This window comes from Triticum urartu, chromosome 6A, assembly GCF_056163025.1.
Source record: "Triticum urartu cultivar PI428250 chromosome 6A, HENAU_Tu73, whole genome shotgun sequence".
Classification (NCBI taxonomy): Eukaryota; Viridiplantae; Streptophyta; class Magnoliopsida; order Poales; family Poaceae; genus Triticum; species Triticum urartu.
In genome coordinates this window covers 119476074-119503507 of record NC_141878.1, presented here as the reverse complement: position 1 = coordinate 119503507, position 27434 = coordinate 119476074, and the positions used below count along the sequence as shown (strand labels likewise).

Genomic DNA, 27434 nt, shown 5'->3' with positions numbered 1-27434 from the left:
TTACAAAGTAAATGACAGATGAACGGAAATCAATATGTACCCGTATTATTTTTTCATAAAGAAACATAGACAACATTCTATGTTCAAGGCCCTATTTATTCACTTTCAGGTGTATGCTATTGTGAGCTACGGACATGAATTTTCTGACATTGATCTCAACATACTAACACAACTACACCTCATTCTATGATAAGCTCAGCAAGAAGCGGCGGATAGAAGGAGGGTCGCCACCAAGAACAATGAGGTCGTGCCGACACCATTGCATTGTCTGAATACGTGTAGGGATGGAAAGCAGCGAGCAGCGACGCATTGTCCATGGAGGCGGTCGACACAAGGCTAAGCCTGTTGTCCTCCTTGCCAAGACCTGCGTTTAGCTCAACGAGGTGGTTGAGGTGCGCACACACACAGAGGCGTGCGAGCAAGACGTCATGTGAAGTGGAGGACCCTACGAGCTACATGGCAGCGGATGTGGAGTAGGCGCAGCTCCAGCTGAACTGTGACGCGGTTTTAATGGTTAGAGTCACTACTATTAGATTGCTCCGCTTTCCCTGTGATCATAATTCATAGTTCAGTTCGTTTTTAGCAATAGTTGGCATGAATATATACTGCCCATTATGCAAAAAATCAAATGAAAAGGGCGACCCCTACCTGGCACCGCACAGGAACACCCTCAAGAGGCGCATCAAGGGTGCGCCCTAACCACTAGGTAGTCAACACACATGCACCAAATGTGGTTCTTCTTGGGATATAGAGCGAGGCCAGGGATTGAGAGAACAATCAAGAGAGAAGAGGATTGATAGGGAGAAACAACCAGTGATAGAGGCATGGGGTGGCTAGCATGGGCCAGGAGCCTCCCAACACGATGAGTTTGCTTGTATATACACAAACGTACTAGAAGTTTTTTTCTACGATGCCTCCCCTCAATACTAGGACTTGAGAAATTCTGCCTCAGCCAGTGAAAACAACACTAGAGGACGAGAAGCCAATTATGAGAGGAGGGATCAGAACAGAGGAGGGAGAGTAGTGTTGGAGCTGAGAGACAAACAAAGGATCAAATTGCAAGAGGGAGGGAATCAACAGGAAGGGAAGAGCCGGCACCACGTCGTCGGTCGTCGGACTATCACCAGAAGTCGCCTCGAACATAGTCAATTCGGATACATATCCTCGCTATTCTAACGGGGCAATTAGTTGGACCTTAAGTTTTTTTGTTTGAAGCAAGCTCGATCTTAAGTTGATGCTAATGAAATTGAAAACATTGCGGATGCATGTCTTTTTGCGTCAACATATTTTTTTCCAAGATATAAGACACGACGCACAATCTAACATGACCAAATGGGCCGCCGGTCTGCTCATGTGCGCCGGCAGGATAGCCCGTGTGCCCGGATGCAACCGCCTCTGCCTCGACCGCCCTAGCTAGAAATTTCTCGGTCTGCCTCGAGCACCCGATCCCAATCTGAGGCTCCCAACGGTAATATCTCCGTGTTGCGTTGCCGATCGACCCCTCCTGCCCACCCGGTCCGGTCCGGATCCAGCCCCAACCCACCACCACCAGCTCCACTTCCCTCCGGTTTCCGCCGCCCGCCGAGGCCGTCTCCGGCAAGGACCCAGCCGGCGGCACGACTTCTACCCCGGCGGCGCGCCCACGGCCAGGCGCGCCCTTTCCTCCCTCCCCGCGCTCCGGTCGTGGCCGGTCTGCTCCTCCTCCTCTCTTCGTCCGGGGCCCCGGGACGTGCCTATCGCCTCCACCTCCTCGCGTCTGGTTTGGATTCGCTCCTCCTCGATTTGTCGCCCGTTTAGGCTTAGAACCACGCCTGATTTGGTTTTCGCTCGTGCTTGATTCGCCCGTTCGGAATTGCGCCTGGTTTGATCTTGCTCGTCCTCGTCGTCGTCCGTTTGGGGTCGCATCCGGTTCCATTTGGCTCCTCCTCGCCGCCGTCGTCCGTGTAGGGTCGCGTCCGTTTCGATTCTGCTCATCCTCGCTGTCGTCCGTTTAGAGTCGTGTCTCGTTCGATTTTGCTCGTCCTCGCCGTCGTCCGTTTGGGGTCGCGTCTGATTCGATTTTGCTCGTCCTCGTCGCCGTCGTCCGTGTAGGCCGCTTCTGGTTTGATTTCACTCGTCCTCGCCGTCGTCCATGTAGGGTCGCGCCTAGCTCGATTTTGCTCGTCCTCGCGGTTGTCCCAATGCGCTCGCGTGTTCTTGGCCCGTCTCGCCTCAATTATGTCTGTGTGCGCTTCTTCTGTTATCCGAACTAGCAATTCGTCGGTTGCAGGAACAAACAGAATGGATCTGGTTTCGAAATTGGATTACGGCCGGAGACGGGGTTCGTTTATCGTGCTAGTTCAGACCGGTTCTTCCGTCCCGTCACCTACGTTGTTCCTGGTGATTTTCAGAACTCAAACGTATGCTCTCCTGTGATACTCTGTCACTTCTTGGCCCTCTGCCAGTTCTTGTTGGCCCTCTGTCAGTTCTTGTTGGCCCTCTGTCAATTCTTGAGTTCCAGGGTCTGTTAATTCTTGAGTTCTTGTTGTACCGGCTAGGCGTGTGTGTGCTCTCGTCCTAGATTCAAAGATGGGGTGATTCCTTACGCTTGATCTGATGGTGTATACTGTTTATGTTCTGTCCAGTTTGTTTCTTTTATCATGCTTTGCTTGTGTGTCCCAAGAAGAAAAGTTTTACAACAGTGCAAACCATGTGGCCTGCTGCTTGACTAATTGAACACTTGCTCCTGCTACTGTTGGACAATGTTCCTTCTTTTCTTCCCGATGTTGCTATTTCCATTGAAGTACTCATACGAGTTCTAGGTGAGCTGCTGCTAGTTAGTTCCCCTTAGACTACATTCTAGATTGCATAGCATAACTCCAGTATTTTGTCGTTGCACACCTGGGCATATCTGTTGTGAGCATAACTCCTGAATTTATTTATCCATGAAAGCACGTTCATCACATGTTTTTTTACCAATGCTGCTAACTTCTGTCATGTCCCTTTCCTTTGGACAAGAATTTCAACGAACCTATAACGTGGACATGTGCTGCTTGTTTTCTTGTGATGATGGTGATCCAATAGAGTAGCCCAACTCTTATGCTCTGACATTTGTTAATCCCTAGTTAGTGTGCATGAAAAAATATTGTTTGTCATGTTAAATTGTATGGCATCAACTCGGTATTGTGATTAATGACTTAGTATTTGTTTAGTGTAGACAGTTGACTTCTTTTTTCTTAAGTTTTTAGTGATATGCGTGTTTTGTTATGTCTTATGGGGATATCATATTCTTTCTTTGTATTACTAATGTCCAGTCAATGGAAAATGCTTTTCTTGCTTTGCCTAGACTTTGTGACAATTAACTTATAGTGCAATCATTGATCATTGAGCTTCTGACACCCTATTCCGTAAAACTCTGTTGTAATGCTTGCTGGATCATTAAGTAGTTAATATTGATTCTGAGTTTGTTGGATCATTAACTTCTGCGTGCGCTTGAGTTATCTGAGAGGCACTCACAATCCTGTGTTTCGTATTCGTGGCGGAGCAATGAACGATTACGTATTGTATCCCTGTGTTTCGTGTTCGCCCATCTAATTTTGAATTTAGATTACGGAGACGGGGAGAGGCCAAGGCAAGGTCAGATTATTGTGTTCGCTCAGATCAGTTCCTCGGTTCCGTCACTGCGTTGTTCGTCGGCAATTCCCATACCTCAAACGCATGCGCCCTTGTGATACTCTGGTTTGGCGCACTAGTCGTTATGGTTGTTCATTATGGTTGTTCTTATGTTCTTGAATCACCCATCTTATAAGCAGAGATGGGATGATACATTATGGTTGTTCTGATGGTTGCTTATTTAGTGTTCTTTCCAATCGGGTTCTTCTTGTCATGCTTTGCTTATGTTCCCAATGTCTATCTTTCCATATATGGGGATGCGTTTAGGGGTGCAAACTGTGTAGGCCATGGTGCTTTTTAGACTAGCTATGGTGTGTTTTATACTATCTGATGTGGAAAGTGGAATTATTGATATCACTTATGTGTTAGTATACTTGGTATGGTGTGTTTTATTTAAGTAATTAACCACATCTCTTACAAATTTTCCTTGAGTTACATGTTTATATGGCAGGAGTGATTGTCTTGACGAATAATCATTTGTGCTAACTTGGTATTGGTAGTTCCTGATCGTAGGTAACAGACCAGTACTTGTTTACTGCAGACAACTGACTATTCTTTTTTTCTGAACTTCTTTGTGATATTTCTGTTATGTGGATATCATAGTCTAATGCTTTTATAAGTATTTAAGGTACAGACATGTGGATCTGGACATTTCACATTTGTTCTTTATTGTGTTGCTAAGGACACTGAACGGTTTGTCTGGGCCACCGCACAGCCTAGGTAATCAGGTACACTTGATTTTATGTGTAGTTGATGTTCTGCCACATCATGCTTAACTTGTGTTTGCCAAATGGATCTCCTGGAACAATTTGTTCGTAATAAATGAACAAATTGCAGAACTTGTGGCTAAGCTATTTACCCACTTGCTTTTGCACATGATGCTAAGAAGAAGAAAAACATGCGTCCTGTTATTTTAAAATGGTGTATTTACTGTTTTGATGCGCATAACCTGAGAATAGTATAACCTTGCTGGCTATCTGCAGGTTGTAGTGATTAGGGAGAAGCTTGCAGAACTATATGAATTTGAACAACAATGGTCGAGAGCAGCACAAATGCTTAGTGGCATTGACTTGGACTCAGGAATCAGGTAGAAGCAAAGCTTTTGTCTCTCTTTACATGTCATTGGATATTCTAAGTCTGGGGAATCTGACCATCTTCTTAAAAACCAGGATGCTTGATGACAAACAAATTATCCAAGTGCGTCCAGATTGCACACCTCTATTTGGAGGTTAGTCCCGTTTCTAGCCTTTGTCGTCATTGCATTTTCAGCTGGACTAATGTAGTTCTTCATTTTGTAGGTTGATGATGCAGTGAATGTTGAAGCTTTTATCAACAAAGCCTCATTTTTGGTCACAAACAGCAACCAGGAAGTTCTGAACTTGCAATACAAGGTTTGTTGGTTCAGGAATAGTTTAATAATCTATCTGTCTACAACTAAGGACAAAAATTTAGTTCCCTTCTTATATCTCTTGTAGGTATTGCTATGCGAGAATTTTAGATCTAAAGCGTAAACTCTTGGAAGCTGCACTTCGATACTATGGTATCTCTCAAATTGAGCAACGCCAAATTGGGGATGAGTAAGGCTTACTCCATTCAGTTGTAGATTTGTTTCTCTCTTTTGCAATTTACTCATTTTTAATATTCTTTCTTGTATGGTTCTTTATTGCCTTGCCGGAGTAGTGGTGCCTAATTTCTATTTTGCACCCTTCAAATATTTCAATGTTTTTCTTACTGTATGTAATAAATTACCCTACTTGATACTCATGTTTAAGTACTGAAGTGGTTATTAGCAAGTCGTGTTTGGAACTGATATGGCCTCCATATTTTATTCTCAAAGATCTTGATGGAACATTGTTTCTGTATTTTCTCAGATAGATTGATGAAAATGCTCTTGAGCAAGCTCTTAGTGCTGTTGTAATATGCACAATATTGTAACTGATGAGAGGCAGCCACTGTTGCCAACTTGAAATCAGTTTACTCATTCAAGTTCTAGAATTTCTTTATAGCTTTCTGAGTTTACTTCGGTCTTGCATGTATTAGGCTTCTCTTTGTGCTGCTACCTATGTCCGTTTCTTTTGTGCAAGCGCTCCATTCTGTGTCTGTGACTCTATGTGACTTGATGGTGAATATGTGTGTGGCTTGACTCTGTGTTTGTGGCTTGATTGTGTGTGTGGCTAGACTCTCTCTGTGTGTGGCTGGACTATGTGTGTAACTATGTGTGGTTTGATGGTGAATATGTGTGGCTTGACTATGTGTGTGACTGTTTGTGGCTTGATGGTGAATATGTTTCTGGCTTGACTCTGTGTGTGTGTGACTGTGTGTGAAAACTGCATTTGTTTGATGGTGTGGCCTGGATGCTTTGCTGAATGTTTGGTTGTATAACTTGTGTTTTATATTTCACGATTGATTGCTTTGCTGTTTGTTGAATGTGAACAGACCTAGCACTATTCTTTTTTCTGAACTTTTTTTGATTATGTCTTATGTGGATATCATATTCTTTTTTGTATTACTTCTGTCCAGTCACTGGAATAATGCTTTTCTAATTATTTAAGGTACAGACATTGGATCTGGACATGTCACATTGGCTCTTTATTGTGTTGCTAAGGACACTGATGGTTGGGTTTGCATACAACGCAGGTATATTTACGTTCTTTACATTTTGCGACGCTGATGTCAAAACATTTATTTAGCCAAAATTTGCTACTTCTAGGTACTTTTGTTTTTAGATGTGTTGTATCCATAACTACCCATTGGCACCTGATATTTGTGCTCAAAATGCAGTATGGAGCAACAAATTGGTCTCATTGCAAGGTCACTACCTGGACGTATACGCAAGCAATGTCAAGAGAGGTATCTTTTGATTGTTTTATTTTCATGGTTTACTTAAATGCATTTTCCCCTTTGTGCAAGACAAACAGGCGAATGTTTGCTAATTCAGAAACACACTGGTTACATAAAGAGCCGATTGGTTATGAAGCTGATTTCGAATTCATACATAACATCTTAGGTGGCATAATCATCTGAATCCAGACATACAGAGAGATGCTTGGACTACTGAGGAGGAACATGCACTGAATAATGCCCATCGGAATAAATGGGTAGAAATAGCAAAATTTCTTCCTAGAAGGTACTACCTTGGTCCTCTTTGTTACCAGATTCCTAACATGAATCGTGTAGCCCCTGCCACTTCCTCACTCTTTCTTGAACATCATACCGTGCATCAGACATCTGAATATTGTAGGAATGGGGTACTTACATTTGTGTAACTTCTATTTGTTATCAATTCTTCTCACCTATAGCTAAAGCAAGACGACAAACCAGGTGAATTATTGGAGTTGCAAGATACAGAGACTCAGTAAGTTCCTATCTAGATAACTTTGATACACACACATGAATAATTACCTATGTTGATATGATCATAAACTGATTTCCAAGTATTTTTTGACTCATATGATGCTTATTACATCACAGGTCATCTTAATCTTCTTTTGTAAATATGACTATTGGTGCTGCTGGTAACGTAAGATACTTTTCTTGCTTCAAGAATATAGAAACATCATTTGCATTGTGGAAACTCACATTTTAAGTTGCTCATGTCATTTCAGACTATCCATCGGCTTGTAACTCATGAGAGGCAACCACAGTTGCCAACTTGAAACATATTTTTTTTAGGTATGAATGGCTTACCTGAGCCAGAATTTCTATAAGTGCTCATGTTACATGCCTTGCTTTCTCTAGTAAGTAGAATAAGAACACATTTAACATTTCTTTTACATAGGCCTACAAACTTGTGGGTAGTGATGAAGATAATCACTTAATCAGCCTCTAACCAGCTTCCTGTTTTCAGGAACGAAGATCTGAATCACCCTCACCCCTCAAGAGAAATCGTTTAGTCATTCAGGTTCTGGAATTTCTTTATAGCTTTCTGAGTTTACTTCAGTCTTGCGTGTATTTGCTTTCTGTTTGTGCCCCTATCTATGTCTGTTTCTTGTTGTTTCTTGTGTGCAAGTGCTCCATTCTGTATCTGTCTGACTGTTTGTGGCTTGACTCTCTTATGTGTGTGGCTTGACTGTGTGTGTGGGACTGTGTGTGTGACTGTGTGCGAATATTGCATTTGACTGTGATGTGTGACTGTGTGTGTGACTGTGTTTGACTGTGTGTTTGACTGTGAATATTGTGCATTTGACTGTGATGTGTGTGACTATGAATATTGCATTTTGGCAATGACTGTGTGTGTGATTGTGTGTGGCTTGACTCTATGTGTGTGTGGGGGGCTTGTATGTTTTGCTGAATGATTGGTTAGTGTGGCCTAACACTGCCTTTGCTGGTCACAAGCCCGGATGCGAAAATGTGGAGGGAGCTGCAGTTACCTCCTTTGTATTGTTTGCCTTAGAAGTGTGTTGCATTTTGACAATGAATGTGTGTGTGTGTGATTGTGTGTGGCCTGACTCTCTAAGTGTGTGTGCCTTGTATGCTTTGCTGAATGATTGGTTGGTGTGGCCTAACACTGCCTTTGCCGGTCCCAAGCCCGGATGCGAAAATGTGGAGGGAGCCGCAGTTACTTCCTTTGTATTGTTTGCCTTAGAAGTGTGGATAGAAATTACTTTGTCCTAATTGAATAGTAAATCTTCACATAATGTCGTAGCATGTGATTCAACATCTGAAATGCATCCTTCCTTGCTATGAAAAATCTAGCAAGTGTAATTGTCGTTAGAATTTGTCCCGTCTCCTAAATTAATCTCGATGGTTTCTTAAATCTTGTCAGCACTGATGTTCTTTTCTGCTAATATATACATTTTTAGTAAAAATCAGTCATCTGTTTTTTATTTGGCTTTAGGTAGAATTTTGTGTCAGTCTGATCATGCATGAATCTCAGCGTCGCAGGTGTCCCTCATTTGTCTATCACTCGCGAGTGCGTGTCGGGTTTATTTGTCGTTGGACTTTTTATTCAGGTTGTGGGCCGTCCACTCCATGTTTGGACTCCGACTCATGTGGGGGTGTCCTTTTCAGTTGTGTGTCATTTCTAGAGGGGATGAGCTATTGAGTGTGAGAGAGAGAGAGAAGGGGAGGGGGGAGCTTCAGCGCACGACCAATAAGGCACATTTTTGAGGAAGAGCGGGCACCTCATTCCCGTCCAAAAACCGATTCTCCTTGGTGTTTGAGTGCAGTTGTGCGGGGTAGCCAGGGGGGGGGGGGGGGGGGGGGTTGAATATAATCTGCTTGTCTTCGTGTGTTTGCTTTTTTGGGCAGTTTAAGTTCTGTTCCTTCCCGTGCGTGCTATTTGTCCACACCCTCACTAAAGAATATCATATGAATTATTTGTTTTGAATTTCACATGATATAACTTTGGTCAATGATGTAAAAATGAGTTATTTCTCATCGGTTCAGCTGAGGGGGCTGTGCCAGCATGTGTTTTTATTGGGTCAAAAGTGCGGTGTTTTTTCTGGCACTTCTGCTAGTTTACCTTGTATGCATATTTTTGGGACTCGGTTTGTTGAATATAGTAGCAAAAGGTCCCATGCGTTGCATTCGGAAAAGAAAAATCTCCAATGGCCATGATCACATTTTGCTGCATCACTGAGATACACTATCACTCTCAATTTCATGAAATCATGAACATATTTTAAACTCTTGAACATATTTCAAATTGTGAACACTTTACAAATTTTTGAACATGTTCTTAAATCAAGAACATTTTTTTGAATTCATGAACATTTATTATATTTGCAAATATTTTTATAAAATTGTCAACATTTTAAACAATTATCTTGAATCGGCGAACATTTCTAGAATTGACGAACATTTTTTTGGAAATTGGTGGAACAATTTTTGAAATTCACGAACATGTTTTTGATTTAACTTATAAATTTTTTGAATCATCCAATATTTTATGAATGAATAAACTATTTTCTAACTCATGAACAGTTTTTAAATTTTTAGGATATTTTTTCATTCATGAACATTTTTTGAATTGGTGAAATTTTATTCAATTTCATTAACATTTTTAATACACTAACTTTTAAAAAAATCATGAATATTTTTTTATTTCCCAAGCATATGTTTTTAAAATTTGGAACATTTTTTGAATGAGCAAACATTTTTTTACAAAATTGTGAACATTTTTTGAATCCACAAACATTTTGTGATTTAGTAAAAATTTATTTCAAAATTGTTTTTAAAAAATCCAGAATTTTGTTGAAGTCCCAAATTATTTAAAGTAAAACAAACGAAAACAGGGAAGAAAAAGAAAAATAAAATAAAATAAAAGGACCGCCGGGATATGAGCCGGCCCAAACGGGCATGCCGCGTCTTCTCCCAGCACGCAAAGCGCAGTATAGAAGGTCCCTACTGCATGGGTCGGCCCAGGCGGGCATTCCCTTGTCTAAAACGTTCTTTATCACTTGGCATTGGTGGGTAATATTTTGCAACTTTGGCATTGGTTTAGGGGTAGTTTGGATGGTGACCTGGGCTTCGTGCCTAGGAAAACTAGCGCCTGGCTTGTGCCTGAGTTGGTGCTGATTTTTGCCTGGCAAATATGGCCTGGGCAGGAAGTGTTTGGTTGGTGGCCTGGATATAATAGCACATTGGTTGATAGTAAGACTGAATAAACTATTAATAAAAGATCTAGACAAAGCTATTTGCATTGGGTAGTGTGTGCAGACATCAGTAGTAGGTTGCCATTTATCTGGCAAAAAGACAAGTGTTGGCAACAAGCAAGTAATGTAGCTGCATGGAACACTAAGACCGGTATTTATAGCTTATATATTATTTCAGTTGCTTGTTGTAATCTAAAGGAAGAATTTGTGAACATAGTGGCAGTGAGTTAGAGCAGGAGCCAGTTGTAATGATGTGTTGGTTGCGCCTACTCTGCTAAGAGCAGAGAAGAGCAGAAAAGAGAAGGGTGTTGATATTTAGACAAGTAGAGATGCAAGAGGAGGAGGAGCCAAACACATCCTTACAATTGTTAGAAATAACTTGTACTAGCAAGATGTTCTTACAGTGTTGTGATTCTCGTACAAGGAGAATTTTTTTGTTCTTTGTATTTGGTCACTGATGCCACCAAGAGTTGTTAAAGAACAAGCACCTAGTGTACATTTTGAACCACATTAGGTCAATTTCAGAAAAGAAATACCATTCTTACCCATCTGTGTTTCCAATAAATTCAGTGTGAGCTTGGTGTGTCCAACCAAGAACATGTGCAAACGCAGCCGTAGCGGCTGAGAATGAACAATCTTCAACAGTCGACAAGAATATAAATGTCAAGAAACTATATTAAGAAGCAGCCAAGCCATCTAAAGTAGACATCAATTAAATCGAGTACCAATGGATAAAATGTTGTTAGAGTATTGGATAAAATGGATAAAATTATACTCCCTCTGTCCAAAAATTCATGCCACAATGGCATTTTTGCTACCCCCTTGCCCAAGACGGAGCACCCCTGCTCAGCTCTCTCCTCCTCGTCGCCACCCCCGTCCACCTCCCATACTTGTCGCCGCTTCCTCGTCTGGTGCCAATTAAAGCTCGTCACCCCCTACTTGTAGATTTAGTCATACAGAAGATTTCTCTGCATGACTTCTCTATAGATGAAACAAAAGTTCTGTTAAAGAGAAGATTAAAGTGATCGAGCAGTAGATGGTTTAGTTATTTAGGAACATTGCAAGTTTTAGGAATAGATGGTTTAGCTTCTTTTCAAGATGAACTTCTGCTTCAAGACATTGCAAGTTTCAGTGAAAGCTAAACTTGCAATGTTCCTCCTTCAGAAGATTTACTATACAGTTGTTGTGAAAAACTTACCAGATGAAACAGAAGTTCAGTCAAATAGAAGATCACTCGCAAAGGAAGATTTTGTCATGCTATTCACTGAATCAAGTTTCATGCAGAAGATTTCTCTGTTCATGCAAACAAATTTCAGACAGTTGAAACTCAAGGAGTATATTGATTCTTTCCTCTGTTCATGATGTTCACAGAGTGCTAGAACTGAATCTACAATGTTAGACTCTGACATCGTTGCTGCAATAAGTTCTTGGAGTGGATCAGATAAGGATGAAATTGAAGCTTTTTCAGATGGTATGATCTTCAGATATTGTGCAACTTCTTCCATCAATGTGGACGATTTGGTCTTGCAAATAAGGTCTCTTTGTATGCTCCCATCACAGCTAGTCTTATACTCACTCTTCCTCTTCATCACTAACAATTAACATGCATTTGCAATTGCTTGAAGAGGGTGCTGCAAACTTGGTCATCTATAGTTCCTGAAATTATGGCAAAATTTATGGACATTGACCATTTATGTACTCCATTGTTCATGTTACTACTCCATTGTTAACTTGATCAGCATATCGCTTGGCTAACCTTCATGTTACTGTACTCCATTGTCCATGTTAGTATCATTCAGAGCAACAAAAATGTGTTAATTGTTATTGCTAGTTATTTAGAGCAACAAACATTGCTAGTTCATACACAAATCTTATAAAATTTGTGTATTCAGAGCAACAAATGTGACTAAACATTGCTAGTTACTGAAATTCCCCCTGTCAATTCCTTAGGGGCTAGAGATAATCTCTATAGACATTTCTAGGTGATCTGCAGTCGGTTAGAGACTAGAGAGAGTTTGTGGAGCAAAGGTCTAAAACATTAAACTCGGGGTTGTTGCTGTAACAATCGAATGTTGCTACCTATTGAGCTTGCATTGGTTTTTCCCTTGAAGAGGAAAGGGTGATGCAACAAAGTAGAGTAAGTATTTCCCTCAGCTTTTGAGAACCAAGGTACTAATCCAGTAGGAGATAACACAGCAAGGCACCGAATACCTGCAAAAACAAACACCAACTTGCACCCAACGCGACAAAGGGGTTGTCAATCCCTTCACGGTTATTTGCAAAGTGAGATCTGATATAGATGGATAAACGATAAAGTAATATTTTTGGTATTTTTGGTTTATGGAACGGAAAGTAAAAGATTGCAAAGAAAGTAAATAGGAAACTAAAATTGTAGATCAGAAACTTATATGATGGAAAATAGACCCGGGGCCATAGGTTTCACTAGAGGCTTCTCTTAAGATAGAAAATATTACGATGGGTGAACAAATTACTGCCGAGCAATTGATAGAAAAGCGTAAAGTTATGATGATATTTAAGGCAATGATCATGAATATAGGCATCACGTTCTTGTCAAGTAGACCAAAACGATTCTGCATCTACTACTATTACTCCACAATCGACCGACTCTTACCTGCATCTATAGTATTAAGTTCATAAAGAACAGAGTAACGCATTAAGTAAGATGACATGATGTAGCGGAATTAACTCAATAAATATGATGAAAACCCCATCTTGTTATCCTCGATGGAAACAATACATTATGTGCCTTGCTGCCCCTACTGTTACTGGGAAAGGACACCATAAGATTGAACCCAAAGGTAAGCACTTCTCCCATTGCAAGAAAAACCAATCTAGTTGGCCAAACCAAACCGATAGTTCGAAGAGACTTGCAAAGATATCAAATCATGCATATAAGAATTCAGAGGAGATTCAAATAATATTAATAGATAAGTTGATCATAAATCCACAATTCATCGGATCTTGGCAAACACACCGCAAAAGAGTATTACATCGAATAGATCTCCAAGAACATCGAGGAGAACATGGTATTGAGAATCAAAGAGAGAGAAGAAGCAACTAGATATGGACCCGTAGGTCTGTGGTAAACTACTCACGCTTCATCAGAGAGGTAATGGTGCTGATGTAGAAGCCCTACGTGATCGAATCCCCCTCCGGCAGGATGCCGGAAAAGGCCCCTAGATGGGATCTCACGTGTACAGAAGGTTGCGGTGGTGGAAAAGTGGTTTCGTGGCTCCCCTGAAAGGTTTTGGGATATTTGAGAATATATAGGTGGAAGAAATAGGTCGATGGAGTCATGAGGGGCCCATAAGGGTGGGGGCGCGCCCTACCCCCTAGGCACGCCCTCCGTTCTTGTGGGTGCCTCGTGGCTTCCCTGACATGTACTCCAAGTCCTCTGGATGTCTTCTGGTCCAAGAAAAATCATCGTGAAAGTTTCATTCCGTTTGGACTCTGTTTGGTACTCCTTTTCTGCGGAACTCTAAAACAAGGATAAAACAGGAACTAGCACTGGCACTGGGCTCTAGATTAATAGGTTAGTCCTAAAAATAATGTAAAATAGTATATTAATGCATATAAAATATCCAAAACAGATAATATAATAGCATGGAACAATCAAAAATTATATATACGTTGGAGAGGTATCAAGCATCCCCAAGCTTAATTCCTGCTCGTCCTCGAGTAGGTAAATGATAAAAACAGAATTTTTGATGTGGAATGCTACATAACGTATTTATCCATGTAATTCTCTTTATTGTGGCATGAATGTTCTGATCCGTATGATTCAAAATAAAAGTTTAATATTGACAAAAACAATAATACTTCAAGCATACTAACAAAATAATTAAGTCTTCTCAAAATAACATGGCCAAAGGAAGCTTATCCCTACAAAATCATATAGTCTGACTATGCTTCATCTTCATCACACAAAATATTCAAATCATGCACAACCTTGATGACAAGCCAAGCAACTATTTCATACTTTTAATGTTCTCAAACTTTTTCAATTTTCACGTAATAGATGAGCATGAGCCATGGACATAGCACTATAGGTGGAATAGAAGGTGGTTGTGGAGAAGACAAAAGGAGATAGTCTCACATCAACTAGGCGTATCAACGGGCTATGGAGATGCCCATCAATAGATATCAATGTGAGTTAGTAGGGATTGCCATGCAATAGAAACACTAGAGCTATAAGTTTATGAAAGCTCAAAAAAGAAAACTAAGTGGGTGTGCATCCAACAACAACAACAACAACAACAACAACAACAAAGCCTTTAGTCCCAAACAAGTTGGGGTAGGCTAGAGGTGAAACCCATAAGATCTCGCAACCAATTCATGGCTCTAGCACATGGATAGCAAGCTTCCATGCACCCGTGTCCATAGCTAGCTCTTTGGTGATACTCCAATCCTTCAGGTCTCTCTTACACTACAAAAAAAGACACATCCGTGACATTTTGGGCTGAACGAAAAAATTTGTGTCATACATTTGACACTTCTATGACGATAATTGTGACAAAACCCGGTATCATCATAGATGTGGTGGGCTCCTACTTCTATGATAAAAAATCATGACAGAAAATGGGCTTTTCATCCTGGGCGGGCCGGAGACGCAGCTGCATGACATTCTTTGGGCCGTCCATGACGGAAAAACCATGGTAGAAGCGAGGGGGAGGAAAATTTCGGGGAGTTCCCGGTTACGGTGGGAGGTCAGGGGCCGAGCGATGCGCGTTTCTCTCGTACACGTACACGCGTGTGTGCGAGGCGTTGGCTCTAATTGAACCCGAGCGAGGCGTTGGGCTCTAACTGAACCCGTGAGATTGCACTGCAGGCTACGCGTTACTGAACCCGAGCGATCGATCGATGGCTGTTAACTGAACCCGATCGAGCGATTCCTTCGCTACTGCTGCTAACTGAAGCCGATCGATTGGATGAACAGTGAGCGTTGCGGGGGGGGGGGGTGGATGAACAGTGAGCGGTGGCGTTGCCTTTGGATGAACAGGACCCCGTGGTGTGGTGGAGGGCTGGATGAACAGTAGACGGTGGAGGGGTGCCCGTGGAGGGGTGGTTGAACAGTAGCCGGTGGAGTAGCGCGCGGTGGAGGCTGGATGAACAGGATCCCGTGGAGGTTGGAGGAGGTCAACGGTAGCCCGTGGAGGCTGGAGGAGGTCGACGGTGGAGATGAACAGTATCCTGTGGAGTCCCGTTTTGCGGTACGCCACACCCCTCCCGATGAACAGGACCCATGTTTCGACCGTAGGAGGTCCGTTTCGTTCGTTTTGCGGTACGCCACACCCCCTCCCAATCAACAGGACCCCCGTTTCGATCGTAGGAGGCCCGTTTCCTCCGTTTTGCGGTACGCCACACCCCTCCCGATCAACAGGACCCCCGTTTCGACCGTATGAGGTCCGTTTCCTCCGTTCTGCGGTACGCCAGGCCTCGTTTCCATCGTCTGTACCGTCTAAGCCCTCCCGATGAACACGACCACGCATTCCATTTCGACCCAGCCGGTTGGCTCCCACGCGTTCCGTTGCCTCCTGATGAACACGACGCATTCCGTTGCCTCCCGATGAACACGACGCATTCCGTTGCCTCCCCATGAACACGACGCATTATGTTGCCTCCCCATGAACACGACGACGACGCTGTTTCTCCGTTCTGACCCAGCCATGTACACGAGCCCTCGCCGTACGTATGCGCGAGTAGGCGTTCGAGACCCCGCCCGTATGTACACATACGTGGCCGTATTTTCTTTCTTGCACCCTGGCCGCTATATGTACGTGTACATGCTACATGTGCGCCTCTACTACGACACGTGCACGCCTCTACATCCACCAGTATATATGTATGTACACGTTCGGAACCAGAATGACAACGCTATGTACGCTTCGACCAGGTGGGTCCCGACTGTCAGGCACTTCCTTGCGTGCGAAGATGTAGCTGGTGGGTCCCAGCAGTCAGGGGGCGAATCGCTTTTTTTCTCGGACGCACTTCCTTGCGTGCGAAGATGTAGCTGGTGGGTCCCAGCAGTTAGGGGGGCGAATCGTTTTTTTGCCCGGACGCACTTCTTTGCGTGCGAAGATGTAGCTGATGGGTCCCGGCCGTCAGGGGGAAACTTTTTTTCACGAAATACAGTGGCCCATCTGGTGGGTCCCAGCTGTCAGGTGGAGGAGTCATTATTTTCCGCGTAATAAGGAGGCACTTCCTTGCTGCGGCCGTGGACCCAGCTGTCAGCCTCTCCACGTACAGTCCATGTCCGATGGAAGTCGTTCCTTGACCACGTTGACCATGCCGCGCCGAGAGCACCAGGGCGGTGGAGGACAGCGAGGCCTAGGAAGGGGACGACGCGAAGCCAGGGAAGACGTGGCAGTGGAAGCCCGCGCGGAGAGGAATACGAGGGTTCACTGGTTCGGCTGTGGTGTGAGGCTGCCGTCGCCGCAGGGCCTGGCCAGCGGTGGGAATAGTAGGGGACGGTGAGGCCTCCGTGGCAGCACATCCGGCCACGGGAGGCAGGAGCATGCGGCACGACCGGCGCTGCTTTGGGCGGCTGGTGCAAGAAGACCAGAGGTTGAAGAAGCACTACGGCCGTTGGATGGACATCGTACGGTCACTGGAGCTAGAATCGTTTATATTAACTAAGTTGACAAAGCCCTCCGTCCCCGTCAACTTAGTAGGCCCACAAGTCAGCCTCCCACCAAGGTGGGTCCCAGCTAGCAGGGGGTATTCATTTTTTGTGCGTAATAAGGAGGCACTTCCGGTGGGTCCGAGATGACAGCAGGGGGAATGTTTTTTTCGCGAAATATGGTGGCCCGTCGGGTGGGTCCCAGCAGTCAGGGGCAAACATTTTTTTCGTGAAATACTGGTGGGCGTCCGGTGGGTCCCTGCTGTTAGGTGGAGGAATAATTATTTTCCGTGTAATAAGGAGGCACTCCCTTGCGGCTGCCGTGGACCCAGCTGTCAGCCTCTCCACGTACAGTATTCTTCTGATGGAATTCGGTCATTGACCACGCCGAGCCGAGAACACCATGGCGGTGGACGACGGTGAGGCCTAGGAAGGGGACGACGAGGAGCCGGGGAAGACGCGACAGTGAATGCCCACGCGGAGAGGAGTATGAGGGTTCACTGGTTCGGCTGTGCTGCCGTCGCCGCAGAATAACAGGGGGTGTGGGTGAGTGGAGTGGAGGGATGGTCTGGCCAGCGGTGGGAGTAGTATGGGGGCGGTGAGGCCTCCGCGGCAGCACAGCCGGCCACGGGAGGCAGGAGTAGGCGGCATGACCGGCGCTGCTTTGGGCGGCTGGAGCAAGAAGACCAGAGGTTGAAGAAGAACTACGACCGTTGGATGGACATCGTACGGTCAGTCGAGCTAGAATCGTGCATATTGACTAAGTTGACAAAGCCCTTCGTCCCCGTCAACTTAGTAGGCCCACTATACTGGGTCCCAGCTAGCAGGGGGAGTATTCATTTTTTATGCGTAATAAGGAGGCACTTCCTTGCGTGCGAAGATATAGCTGGTGGGTCCGAGCTGTCAGCGGCAATAACGTTTTTTTCGCGAAATACAGAGGCCCTTTCGGTGGGTCCGAGATGTCAGGTGGAGGAATCATTATTTTGCGCGTAATAAGGAGCCATTTCCTTGCATGCGGTCGTGGACCCAGCTATCAGCCTCTCCACGTACAGTCCACTTCAGATGCATGTCGGTCGTTGACCACATTGACCACGCCACACCGAGAGCACCAGGGCAGTGGACGACGGCGAGGCCTAGGAAGGGAACGACATGGAGGCAGGGAAGACTCGGCAGTTGTTTTTGTTTCCCACGCAGAGGGGAGTACGACTGTACGAGGGTTTACTGGTTCGTTTGCCATCACCGGAGAATAATAGTAGGTGTGGGTGAGTAGAGGGATGGCTAGGCCAGCGATGGGAGTATGGTGGGGCGGTGAGGCCTGCGCGTCAGCACAGCCGGCCGCGGGGAGGAGGGAGCAGGCAGTCCCGCCGGCGCTTGTTTGAGTGGCTGGAGCAGGAAGAGCAGAGATTGAAGAAGCACGACGGCCGTTGGATGGACATCCAACAGTATACAGGCCATCTATGGAAAGCCTCAAATCTGTGGAAAACAGCATACAACCCATCTGCCATTATTTCAAATAATTTACAACCCATTTGCTAATTCTTACGGGGTTTTTTGGAGCCCATATTCTTTTTGTTAGCATTACAACCCATATTGTGGCCACGGTTAAAAAATTATGCGAAAATTTGCATATGTCGGTGCGGTCTGAACTATTTTTAATCCCGAAATTTTGAGTCACATTCAGACTGATTTTAAAAATAAATGTATATCAATATAAAATCCAATAAATCGTCCACGCATAAAAATCAATGCAATTTAAAATCTCGAAATGAAAAAAAGATATTTGAAACTAATTGCCGGTTTGATGTGTTTTAAAAATGTACAACCCATTTCTCATTACTGATAGGCCATTTTCTCGGCCAGCCGAATGAAGCTCTCCTCGTCTTGAAAGATTTGCAGCCCAACAGGCCTGATAAAGCGACTCACTTGACAAATCACAAAAAAACTGGGATAGCCATTTTTAGAAATAAAAAAACTACTGGGCTGGTCTGTGGTAAACATAAAAGAAAAGGCTGTCTAGACAGGCCAGAGTGTCCCGCACAGCACAGTTGACACCCTGCTTCCGTCTCAAAAACAAATTAGATAAATGCCACTCCAATTATGGCGATTCACAAAAATGCCACTGCAATTTAAAAACTTTGAAAAATGCCACTGCAATTTTTGCAAACTTTGGAAAACGCCACTGCAGTTTGCAAACTTTGAAAAACGCCACTCCAGACTTCATAAAATGCCACTAGAAATGACATTTTTCAAAGTTTGGAAATTGCAGTGGCATTTCTCGGATACACCAGATTTGGAGTGGCATTTATCAAATTAACCCAAAAGAAAAATAACTGGGCGAGCTGCTGGGTCCCTGGTGTCAGCCGCTCGTTGTGCAATTCTCTCGTTTATTGACTACGTTGACAATGGCATGGGACCCAGATTTCAGAAATCCACTAGGAGGAGCCATTTTTTATTGGCTTGAAATAAGGAGGCACTTGCTTGCATACTGCCATGACCTTGGCGGGTCCCTGCTGTCATCCTCTCCACGTACAATCATCTCCTGATTGTGTACGCGTCAACTTGCTAGGCCCACAAGTCAGCCTCTAAACCCGTGGAGGACAAATACAACCCATTTAAAAAATAACAGCCCATTCCATACGTTCAAACGGAAAGTTCAACTTCAGAGCAAAGTAACAGGTCTGATCCACATATAGAGTACTGAACTTCCACGTTGACAACCATCATAGACAAGTTAACTATCTACTCCCACTAATACTCTAGTAGTGTACAAGTACTAACTTACTCTTAGCTAACTAGACGATGCCAGCCGCCATCTGTGGTACACGCTAAACGCCGGCACCGGCGTCGTGCGCCTCGCCTCGGACTTGCAAGAGGTGCGATAGGGCGCGTTGCTCGCGCGCGTTGGCCCTTTCCATGCCGGCGTGGTCCACCGAAGCTTTGACTTCCAAGCGGGAAACCCACTTGACGAGCTGGTAGTAAAAATCGGCGTCGCGAACGCGTAAGTGCCCGACAGCCTCCAGGGCTATTTGCTAGGCGCCGACCTCCACGTAGTCGGCCCAGTTGCGGGCGCTCTGCTCGTGACTCAGAGCGTCAGTGCGCTGCTGCTCCATGTCCCGCTGGCGGCGCAAATCGGCGATACGCTGCTCCTTCGTCAGGCGGTCGCGCTCCAACAACTCCTGCTCCTCTGCCATGCGGTCGCGCTCCAACAAATCCTCGATCTCCGCATTGCCATCTAAAGACAGATAGAATACCTCCTCCCTCCATCTGCCTTTCGGTGAAAACCCGAACACTAGTTCTGGCGGTGACCGCCTCCGGCGTCGCCTACTACGGACAGGCGGGGGCATGGCGGACGTGGCGAGCGACGTCGGGCCGGTGGGGGCTTATGAGGATATGGCGAGTTGGGTCATGGTGGCACCGGAGAAGGCCGGGAAACAGTACTTATACGCGGAAGGTAGCACGACGATCATCGGAATTCAATGCATAATGGCTTAGCGCGCCAGCTTGCCGTGGAAAACTAGAGAAACTGAAATTATGAGTGTGCCATCCTGTCCCGTCTGGGTCGCACGCCGACATGGCGGTCAAACGAGTGCACTCGAATCATCTCCCTCCTTGTCAATAATGATTCCACGGATTTAAAAAGCCCGCAACAATTAAAGCGTATCTTTTTTCGCATCAGTTAGCTGCCTTAATTATAGCCGGCTGCATGCAGGCACTCAGAATCGCTCGCAGGCAGTACGCGAAGCAGCATGCAACGAGTCGCAGCCGAGGGCACACATGCAGCCACTTAAATTGCCGGAATTAATTAGGCTTAAACTTCTGCATGCCATTAATTATTGCCATGCCTTGGTCTTGCTGCTTTGCTCAAGCCCTGCAAATCGGAAAGGAGGTACTAGTATGTGCGTGATCTGCTATTTATTCGTGTAGGATCGAGTAGGTTGTAGGATCGAAAGTATGTCTAGAGGGGGGGGGGTGATTAGACTACTTGACTAAATAAAAATCTAGCCTTTTCCCAATTTTAGTTCTTGGCAGATTTTAGCTATCTTAGCACAAGTCAAGCAATCTCCACACAATTCAAGCAAGCATGCAAAAGAGTATATGAGCAGCGGAAAGTAAAGCATGCAACTTGCAAGAATGTAAAGGGAAGGGTTTGGAGGATTCAAACGCAATTGGAGACACATATGTTTTTGTCGTGGTTCCTATAGGTGGTGCTATCGTACATCCACATTGATGGAGACTTCAACCCACAGAGGGTAACGGTTGCGCGAGTCCACGGAGGGCTCCACCCACGAAGGGTCCACGAAGAAGCAACCTTGTCTATTCCATCATGGCCGTCGCCCATGAAGGACTTGCCTCACTAGCGGTAGATCTTCACGAAGTAGGCGATCTCCCTGCCCTTACAAACTCCTTGGTTCAACTCCACAATCTTGTCGGAGGCTCCCAAGTGACACCTAGCCAATCTAGGAGACACCACTCTCCAAGAAGTAACAAATGGTGTGTTGATGATGAACTCCTTGCTCTTGTGCTTCAAATGATAGTCTCCCCAACACTCAACTCTCTCTCACAGGATTTGGATTTGGTGGAAAGAAGATTTGAGCGGAAAGCAACTTGGGGAAGGCTAGAGATCAAGATTCATATGGTTGGAGTGGAATATCTTGACCTCAACACACGTGTAGGTGGTTCTCTCTCAGAAAATATGTATTGGAAGTGTAGGTATCTTCTGATGGCTCTCTCCACAAATGAAGAGTGGGTGGAGGGGTATATATAGCCTCCACACAGAATCTAACCATTACACACAATTTGCCAAACTCGGTGGGACCGAATGGTTAAACTCGGTCGGACCGATTCAGCAAATCTAGTGACCGTTAGGATTTTCGGTGGGACTGAGATGCAACTCGGTAGGACCGGTATGGTTAGGGTTAGGGCATAACGTAATCTCGCTGTGACCGATTACACAAACTCGGTGGGACCGATTTTGGTAATAAGCTAACCAGAGATTTGGTCAGGTAAACTCGGTGGGACCGATTCGCTCATCTCGGTGAGACCGAAATGTTACAAAAGGGAAACAGAGAGTTTACATTGCAATCTCGGTGGGACCGATCGCTCATCTTGGTAAGACCGAAATGTTACGAAGGGAAACAGAGAGATTACAATCCCATCTCGGTGAGACCGAGATCCCTATTGGTGAAACCGATTTGCCTAGGGTTAGGGCATAACGTAAGACATTTGAAACTTGGTGGCGCCGGATAGATAGAATCGGTGGGGCCGAGTTTGTCTTTTGGTTTAGGTCATATGTGGATGTGGGAAGGTAGTTGAGGGTTTTGGAGCATATCACTAAGCACTTTGAGCAAGCAAGCCATTAAGCAACACCTCATCCCTCCTTGATAGTATTGGCTTTTCCTATAGACTCAATGTGATCTTGGATCACTAAAATATAAAATGTAGAGTCTTGATCTTGAAGCTTGAGCCAAACTTTTTGTCCTTAGAATTTTGACGGATCCACTTTCCTCATCCATGCCATGCCATTCATTGAGCTTTTCCTGAAATATTAATCTTGGAATAATGTTAGCTCAATGAGCTATATGTTGTTAGGAATTATCAAAACCACTCGGGGATAGTTGCACTTTCAGTCTCCCCCTTTTTGGTAATTGATGACAACATATAGATCAAAGCTTCGACAAATGATAATAAGAGTGAAAGATATTGTCGCTTTGAGAAGTATGTGAAAAGCAAGAGCTCCCCCTAAATTTGTGCATATCTTAAGATTTGCTTTGGACTGCAAATGCACAATGAGTTAGGATCTTGGGTTACTCTTCCATGTCACATACATCTTGGTGGAGCGCTCAAAATGATAAGAATTAAATACATGCACTCATCACCAAGCAAAGTGAATGATCATATAAGGATAAGTAAGATAATATCATCCAACAAGCATAAGTGCAGCTTATGATCAACCACATGATCATCAATGTCTCACAGATAATAGCGTAGTATCTCAAGCAATCAAAAGACAAACAAAGTTCAACCACCAAAGCAAGAGAGAATAAAAAGCAACGCTCTCTCTCGAAGCCTATGATCTATACATTTTTCTCCCCCTTTGGCAACAAGTTACCAAAAAGTTCATAGAAAATGCATAGCACTAGGACGTCTCTCAGGCTTGGTCTTCAGGTGGTGGTGTCCGGAGAACTCCAAGGACGAAGGCTTCAGTCGAAGTAGACGGAGCTGATGGGGTAGGTGCTGGAGCTGGTGGCACTAAAGTTGTAGCTGGTGCAGATGAAGTGACTCTAGTGTCTGGAACAGGCACTGCAGCAGATCTCTGAGCTCGAGGCACTCTGGCAAATGCATCAGTGGTTGTCTTGCCCTTCCTCTCCTGCATGTCATCATGTAGCTGCTCCACAACAGACTGAATCTCAGTTACTTTGATATCTAAATCATAGAATTTTTGTTACACGATTCTTTCCAGGCTCTCCTGGTTTTGAGTTAGGGTGGCCAACCCCTTCTCAATCCTCAGAGATGATGCTATCAAGTAACCAAGCTGGTCCTGCTTGCTTTTCAAAAAGTACTCAGATGCCTCCTCTTGAGTTGGCATCTTGGCAGCCTTCTCCATCTTTGCCTTCTACTTCTTTGCTTGTGCTTGCACTAAGGAGGGTCCATCTTCATTCATCACAACTTGGTTGCCCTCGAAGTCAGGATAGATAGGCAAGTGTTCCTTATCCAACAAGTATGTGCATGTGCCCATCTTTGAGTTTATCAACTCCTGGATCTGTGGGGCATATCCACAACTTCTTTTCTGGTCAGCTGCAGTCCTCTTGATAGTCTCAACTATAAGGCTGATGACCTTGAACTTCTGTGGCACATCAAATATATCTAGCAAGTTAATTGCATGCCCTTTGATCATGTTGTGGTCACCTGACTTGGGCAAAAGAGTGTGCCTTAGGATCCAGTTGATCGTTGGCAGTCCTGACAGAAGAAAATGGACTGACCCAAACTTGAAAGTCTCAAGAGCATCTTCAGGAATCTCCTTGTACATCTGTGACATAGAATTGTGATCCATCTTTTTCTTGGCATAAACATCCAAGTCATCTTCACTTTGCTTTGGGGCATTGATCAGATTGGCCCATTCCTCAATAGTTGATTGGTATCTCGTACCTTCAGACATCCAAACTATTCTGCCATCTGGATAGAAGTGTGCTGTGGAGTAGAATTGCATTATGAGCTCCTCATTCCACTTTGTGAGCTTCTGCCCAACAAAGTCTGCAACTCCACAAGTACTGAAGCTGTCAAACACACCAGGATAGTTTTCCTCATTTTCCTTGATATACTTCCAGTCGACCCACCTCATTTCACACACTATAGGCTTCTTGTCCAGCAGCACTGTCTCATAGAAATCCCGCTGTTCCTTTATGTGGAACCTGTAATCAACAGTAGTCCTTCTCCTGGTAGCATATGGATATGTCTCTCTCCATTTCCTCAGTCCTGAGTCTCTCCTGATCTTCATGTTCTCAGCCACAGGATGAGCATCATTGTGGTCTGGAATTTTTGGCTTCAATTTTCTCAGAACATGCTCTTCATCTTCTTCTTCAGCAACAGTCTCAGGCACTGGGGCCTTGTTCTTCTCAGCAGCTGGTATGTTTCTGGTATTTCTCTTTGGTGCAGTCTTGGGCTTGGAGGCAGCTTTGGGTGCTTCTTTGGGCTTTGATGATGCAGCCCCTGTCCTGATAGCATCACCCATAAGCTTCTGTGCCTTGGGTGCTGGTGCAGCAACCTCTTCTTCCTCTTCTTCTTCCATCATGGAAGCCTTTCCAATCACTCTGGCCATGGTCTTCTTGACCCTTTCCTTCCTTTTCTTTCCTTATGCAGCAGGCTCTTTGGGTTGAGATTCCAAAGATGCTTGAGAGGATGCTCTGGCCTTAGACATTGGTTGTCTTCCTGCTAGCTTTTTGATCTTCATCCCTGGCTTAACTGCAGCTGAGCTGTACTCCTTATTAACCACTTTCTTCTTTGATGTGGCCTCATCGTCAGTGGCCACATAGTCTTGATCCTCAGACTCTGAAGTTTTCTTCTTGCTTGCTCTAGTGGCAACCTTTGGCAAATTGCTTGGGGTGCTCCTGCTACCATCATCTGAACTGCTAGAGGGACTAGTGCCCTCACTCAGGTGAACCTGCTCCTCTGACCAGTTCTGGCTGTCACTCTGGTCAGACATGTTGCAAACACTAACTGCAGACCCTGTGAATAGATTTTAGATGAGATAGAGTGGATGAGCATCACAAAATACAGAGATTTTTGCAAAAGAATGAGTCAAAAACTTAGTTTTAGTTTTCCACAGAAAGCATTTCGGATCAACCGATTTGCAAACTTGGTGATACCGAAGCAGCTGTTGGAACCTAAACTAGTGAACTCGGTCAGACCGAGTCACAGTTCCGTGGCACTGAGACTGCTAGGGTTTCACAAAGTCCTGAACTCGGTCACACCGATTTGCAATTCTCGGTCAGACCGAGAACCACATGTGCAATGGCCTTGGCCGAATCGGTGGAACCGAGTTCTGCAACCCGGTGGGTCCGAGATGGTTTCGGCAGAAACCTAACCCTAAATTTTCGATTCAACTCTAATCTACAGAGTGTTTTGACTGGATAGAAGCGTTTCAATCGTGGTAAGAATCATAATGAACACATGTGCTAGGAATCGGACGGGGATAGCACTGTGATCGAGTCCATACCCTAGTTCGGCGATGAACTCGCTACGGCGGCAACGGTGGGGAAGAATTCCGTTGACGGCGGCGGAGACCAGCGACAGGAGGCGGCTGGCGATGAGGAGGACGATTCAGAGACCCAAGAGGCAGAGCAAGCTATGCGCGGGCGAAGGGGTTTCGGAGAAATTTCCAAAATTTTGCCTGTGAGTACATATAGCCTGACCCTGTCGGTGTGACCGAGTGGAACAACTCGGTGGCACCGAGATGCATAACTGTTGACAGTTACAGCAACTCAGAGTCACCAAAAAGTTCAAATCGGTTGCACCGAGATTGAAAACCTAGATCGACTTAGTGATCTTGGTATGACCGAAATGGAGGAATCGGTCAGACCGAAACACACAAAGAAGTTTTGGAAGTTTAAGTCTATGACGAATCGGGGACTCCGAGTGCTCCTCACACAGAGTGGTTCGAATCTGACTTGATCAAATTTTGTGATGTAGCATGAATAGAGTTTGAGACGAGAAAATCATAAATAGCTAGAGAGGGTTCTTAGACATTCTTGTCCATCCACTTGGCAAAAGAAAGAAAACCAATCAATCAAAACAACAATTGGATGTCCTCGAATGAGTAAAATATGCAATCAACATGCTCACACAATAAAATGGCAATTGAAATATGTGGCAAAGCATGCACAACCAATTCTAGCATCTATCAAACAATTTGCGATGACTAGGTCATCTATATATGAGTATATTGACTTAGGAGTCAAATGAGAACATTTGATCATAGGTCATACTCATCGTTTAAGCACAAGTGGGGTTACCACTTTTACATAAAGCATTGTTGTGTTCACACCATTAGAGTTGTTTTAGCTCAATTCTTAGAGTAGAGCTCCCCCTAGATGTGAGATCCCCCTTAAGAGGGATGAACTAACCTTGGGTTTTGTCGATGATGACTTCATGTAGATGTTGAAGATGTGGATGCTCAATGTTGATGTAGATCATTTGGAGCTATCCATTGGAGTGAGTTGCACTTTCAATACCTACACGGGTTAGTCCCACAAGGAACAAACAAGGATATCCATAGACATAGAGTGATGCACACACAAGATGATGTCTATGAAAGCTTTTAGGTTACCTTGTCCCTTGTCTTACCAACAAGAGGGTTTGTGACTCCTTGAACTAGTGCAAGATGTGGAAGTTGATTGCACTTGTTCTTGCCAAGATGATAAGAGTGAAGTATGTTGGCGGAGTCACCCTCAAGAACTCTCTAGTTCTTCTTCTTCGGGATCCACACCATCTTGATGGGAATCCTCGGTGTTGTAGTTGTACTTGATGAAGTGGAACTTGAAGTAGTCTTGGGAACCCACTTGACCAAGGCCTTAGGAGCTTCTTCAAATGCATCAATTTCCTCTTGAAGCTTGTCCTTGCCTTTTTGCTTGTGGTCTTGTGGTGGAAGATCATCTTGAGCTTGTGTCCCTTTGAGAGAAGTAGGATCATACTTCTCTTGTTGAGGAACAAACTTCGTCTTGGGGTATTGATCTTCTTCCCACTCAACTCCATTGGCATTGAACTTTCGTTCAAAACCAACACCTTGATTCTTCCGGTGCCTTCCTTGCTTGCGTACAATTTCCTCGAATTGCTTACTTTCGGCAAGGCTCTTGTAAACACCTTTCTCTATAATTACCTTCAATAAGCTATTTTCTTGCTCAAGTGTAACTTGGCTAAGAGAATCATTAGTGGAATCAAGAGAACTACTAGAAGCAACAATATTGGATTTAGCATGATTATTGTTACTACTAGAGGAAGAATCTTTCTTGTTCTTGTTACTAGACTTGACTTGAGGCATGTAAGTGGATAAG

The 27434-nt window shown here is 44.5% G+C and overlaps 1 protein-coding gene across 5 annotated transcripts; it reads left to right on the top strand.

Moving 5' to 3' along the window:
* Positions 1 to 1388: 1388 nt before the first annotated feature.
* Positions 1389 to 7323, top strand: LOC125516185 (COP9 signalosome complex subunit 4-like). 5 transcript variants are annotated; one of them, XM_087526910.1, is made up of 12 exons: positions 1389 to 4164; positions 4280 to 4379; positions 4635 to 4738; positions 4821 to 4879; positions 4950 to 5042; positions 5127 to 5228; positions 6204 to 6288; positions 6433 to 6501; positions 6659 to 6778; positions 6951 to 7006; positions 7123 to 7171; positions 7257 to 7323. In XM_087526910.1, exons 3-6 carry the CDS (start codon positions 4669 to 4671, stop codon positions 5160 to 5162), a joined length of 258 nt encoding a protein of 85 aa, XP_087383036.1. In that variant the 5' UTR covers positions 1389 to 4164; positions 4280 to 4379; positions 4635 to 4668; the 3' UTR covers positions 5163 to 5228; positions 6204 to 6288; positions 6433 to 6501; positions 6659 to 6778; positions 6951 to 7006; positions 7123 to 7171; positions 7257 to 7323. The 5 variants fall into 5 exon arrangements, with proteins under 5 accessions (XP_087383036.1, XP_087383034.1, XP_087383035.1 ...); XM_087526909.1 differs by having other exon boundaries at positions 1392 to 4164; positions 4280 to 4371; XM_087526908.1 differs by having other exon boundaries at positions 1390 to 4379.
* Positions 7324 to 27434: the final 20111 nt, after the last annotated feature.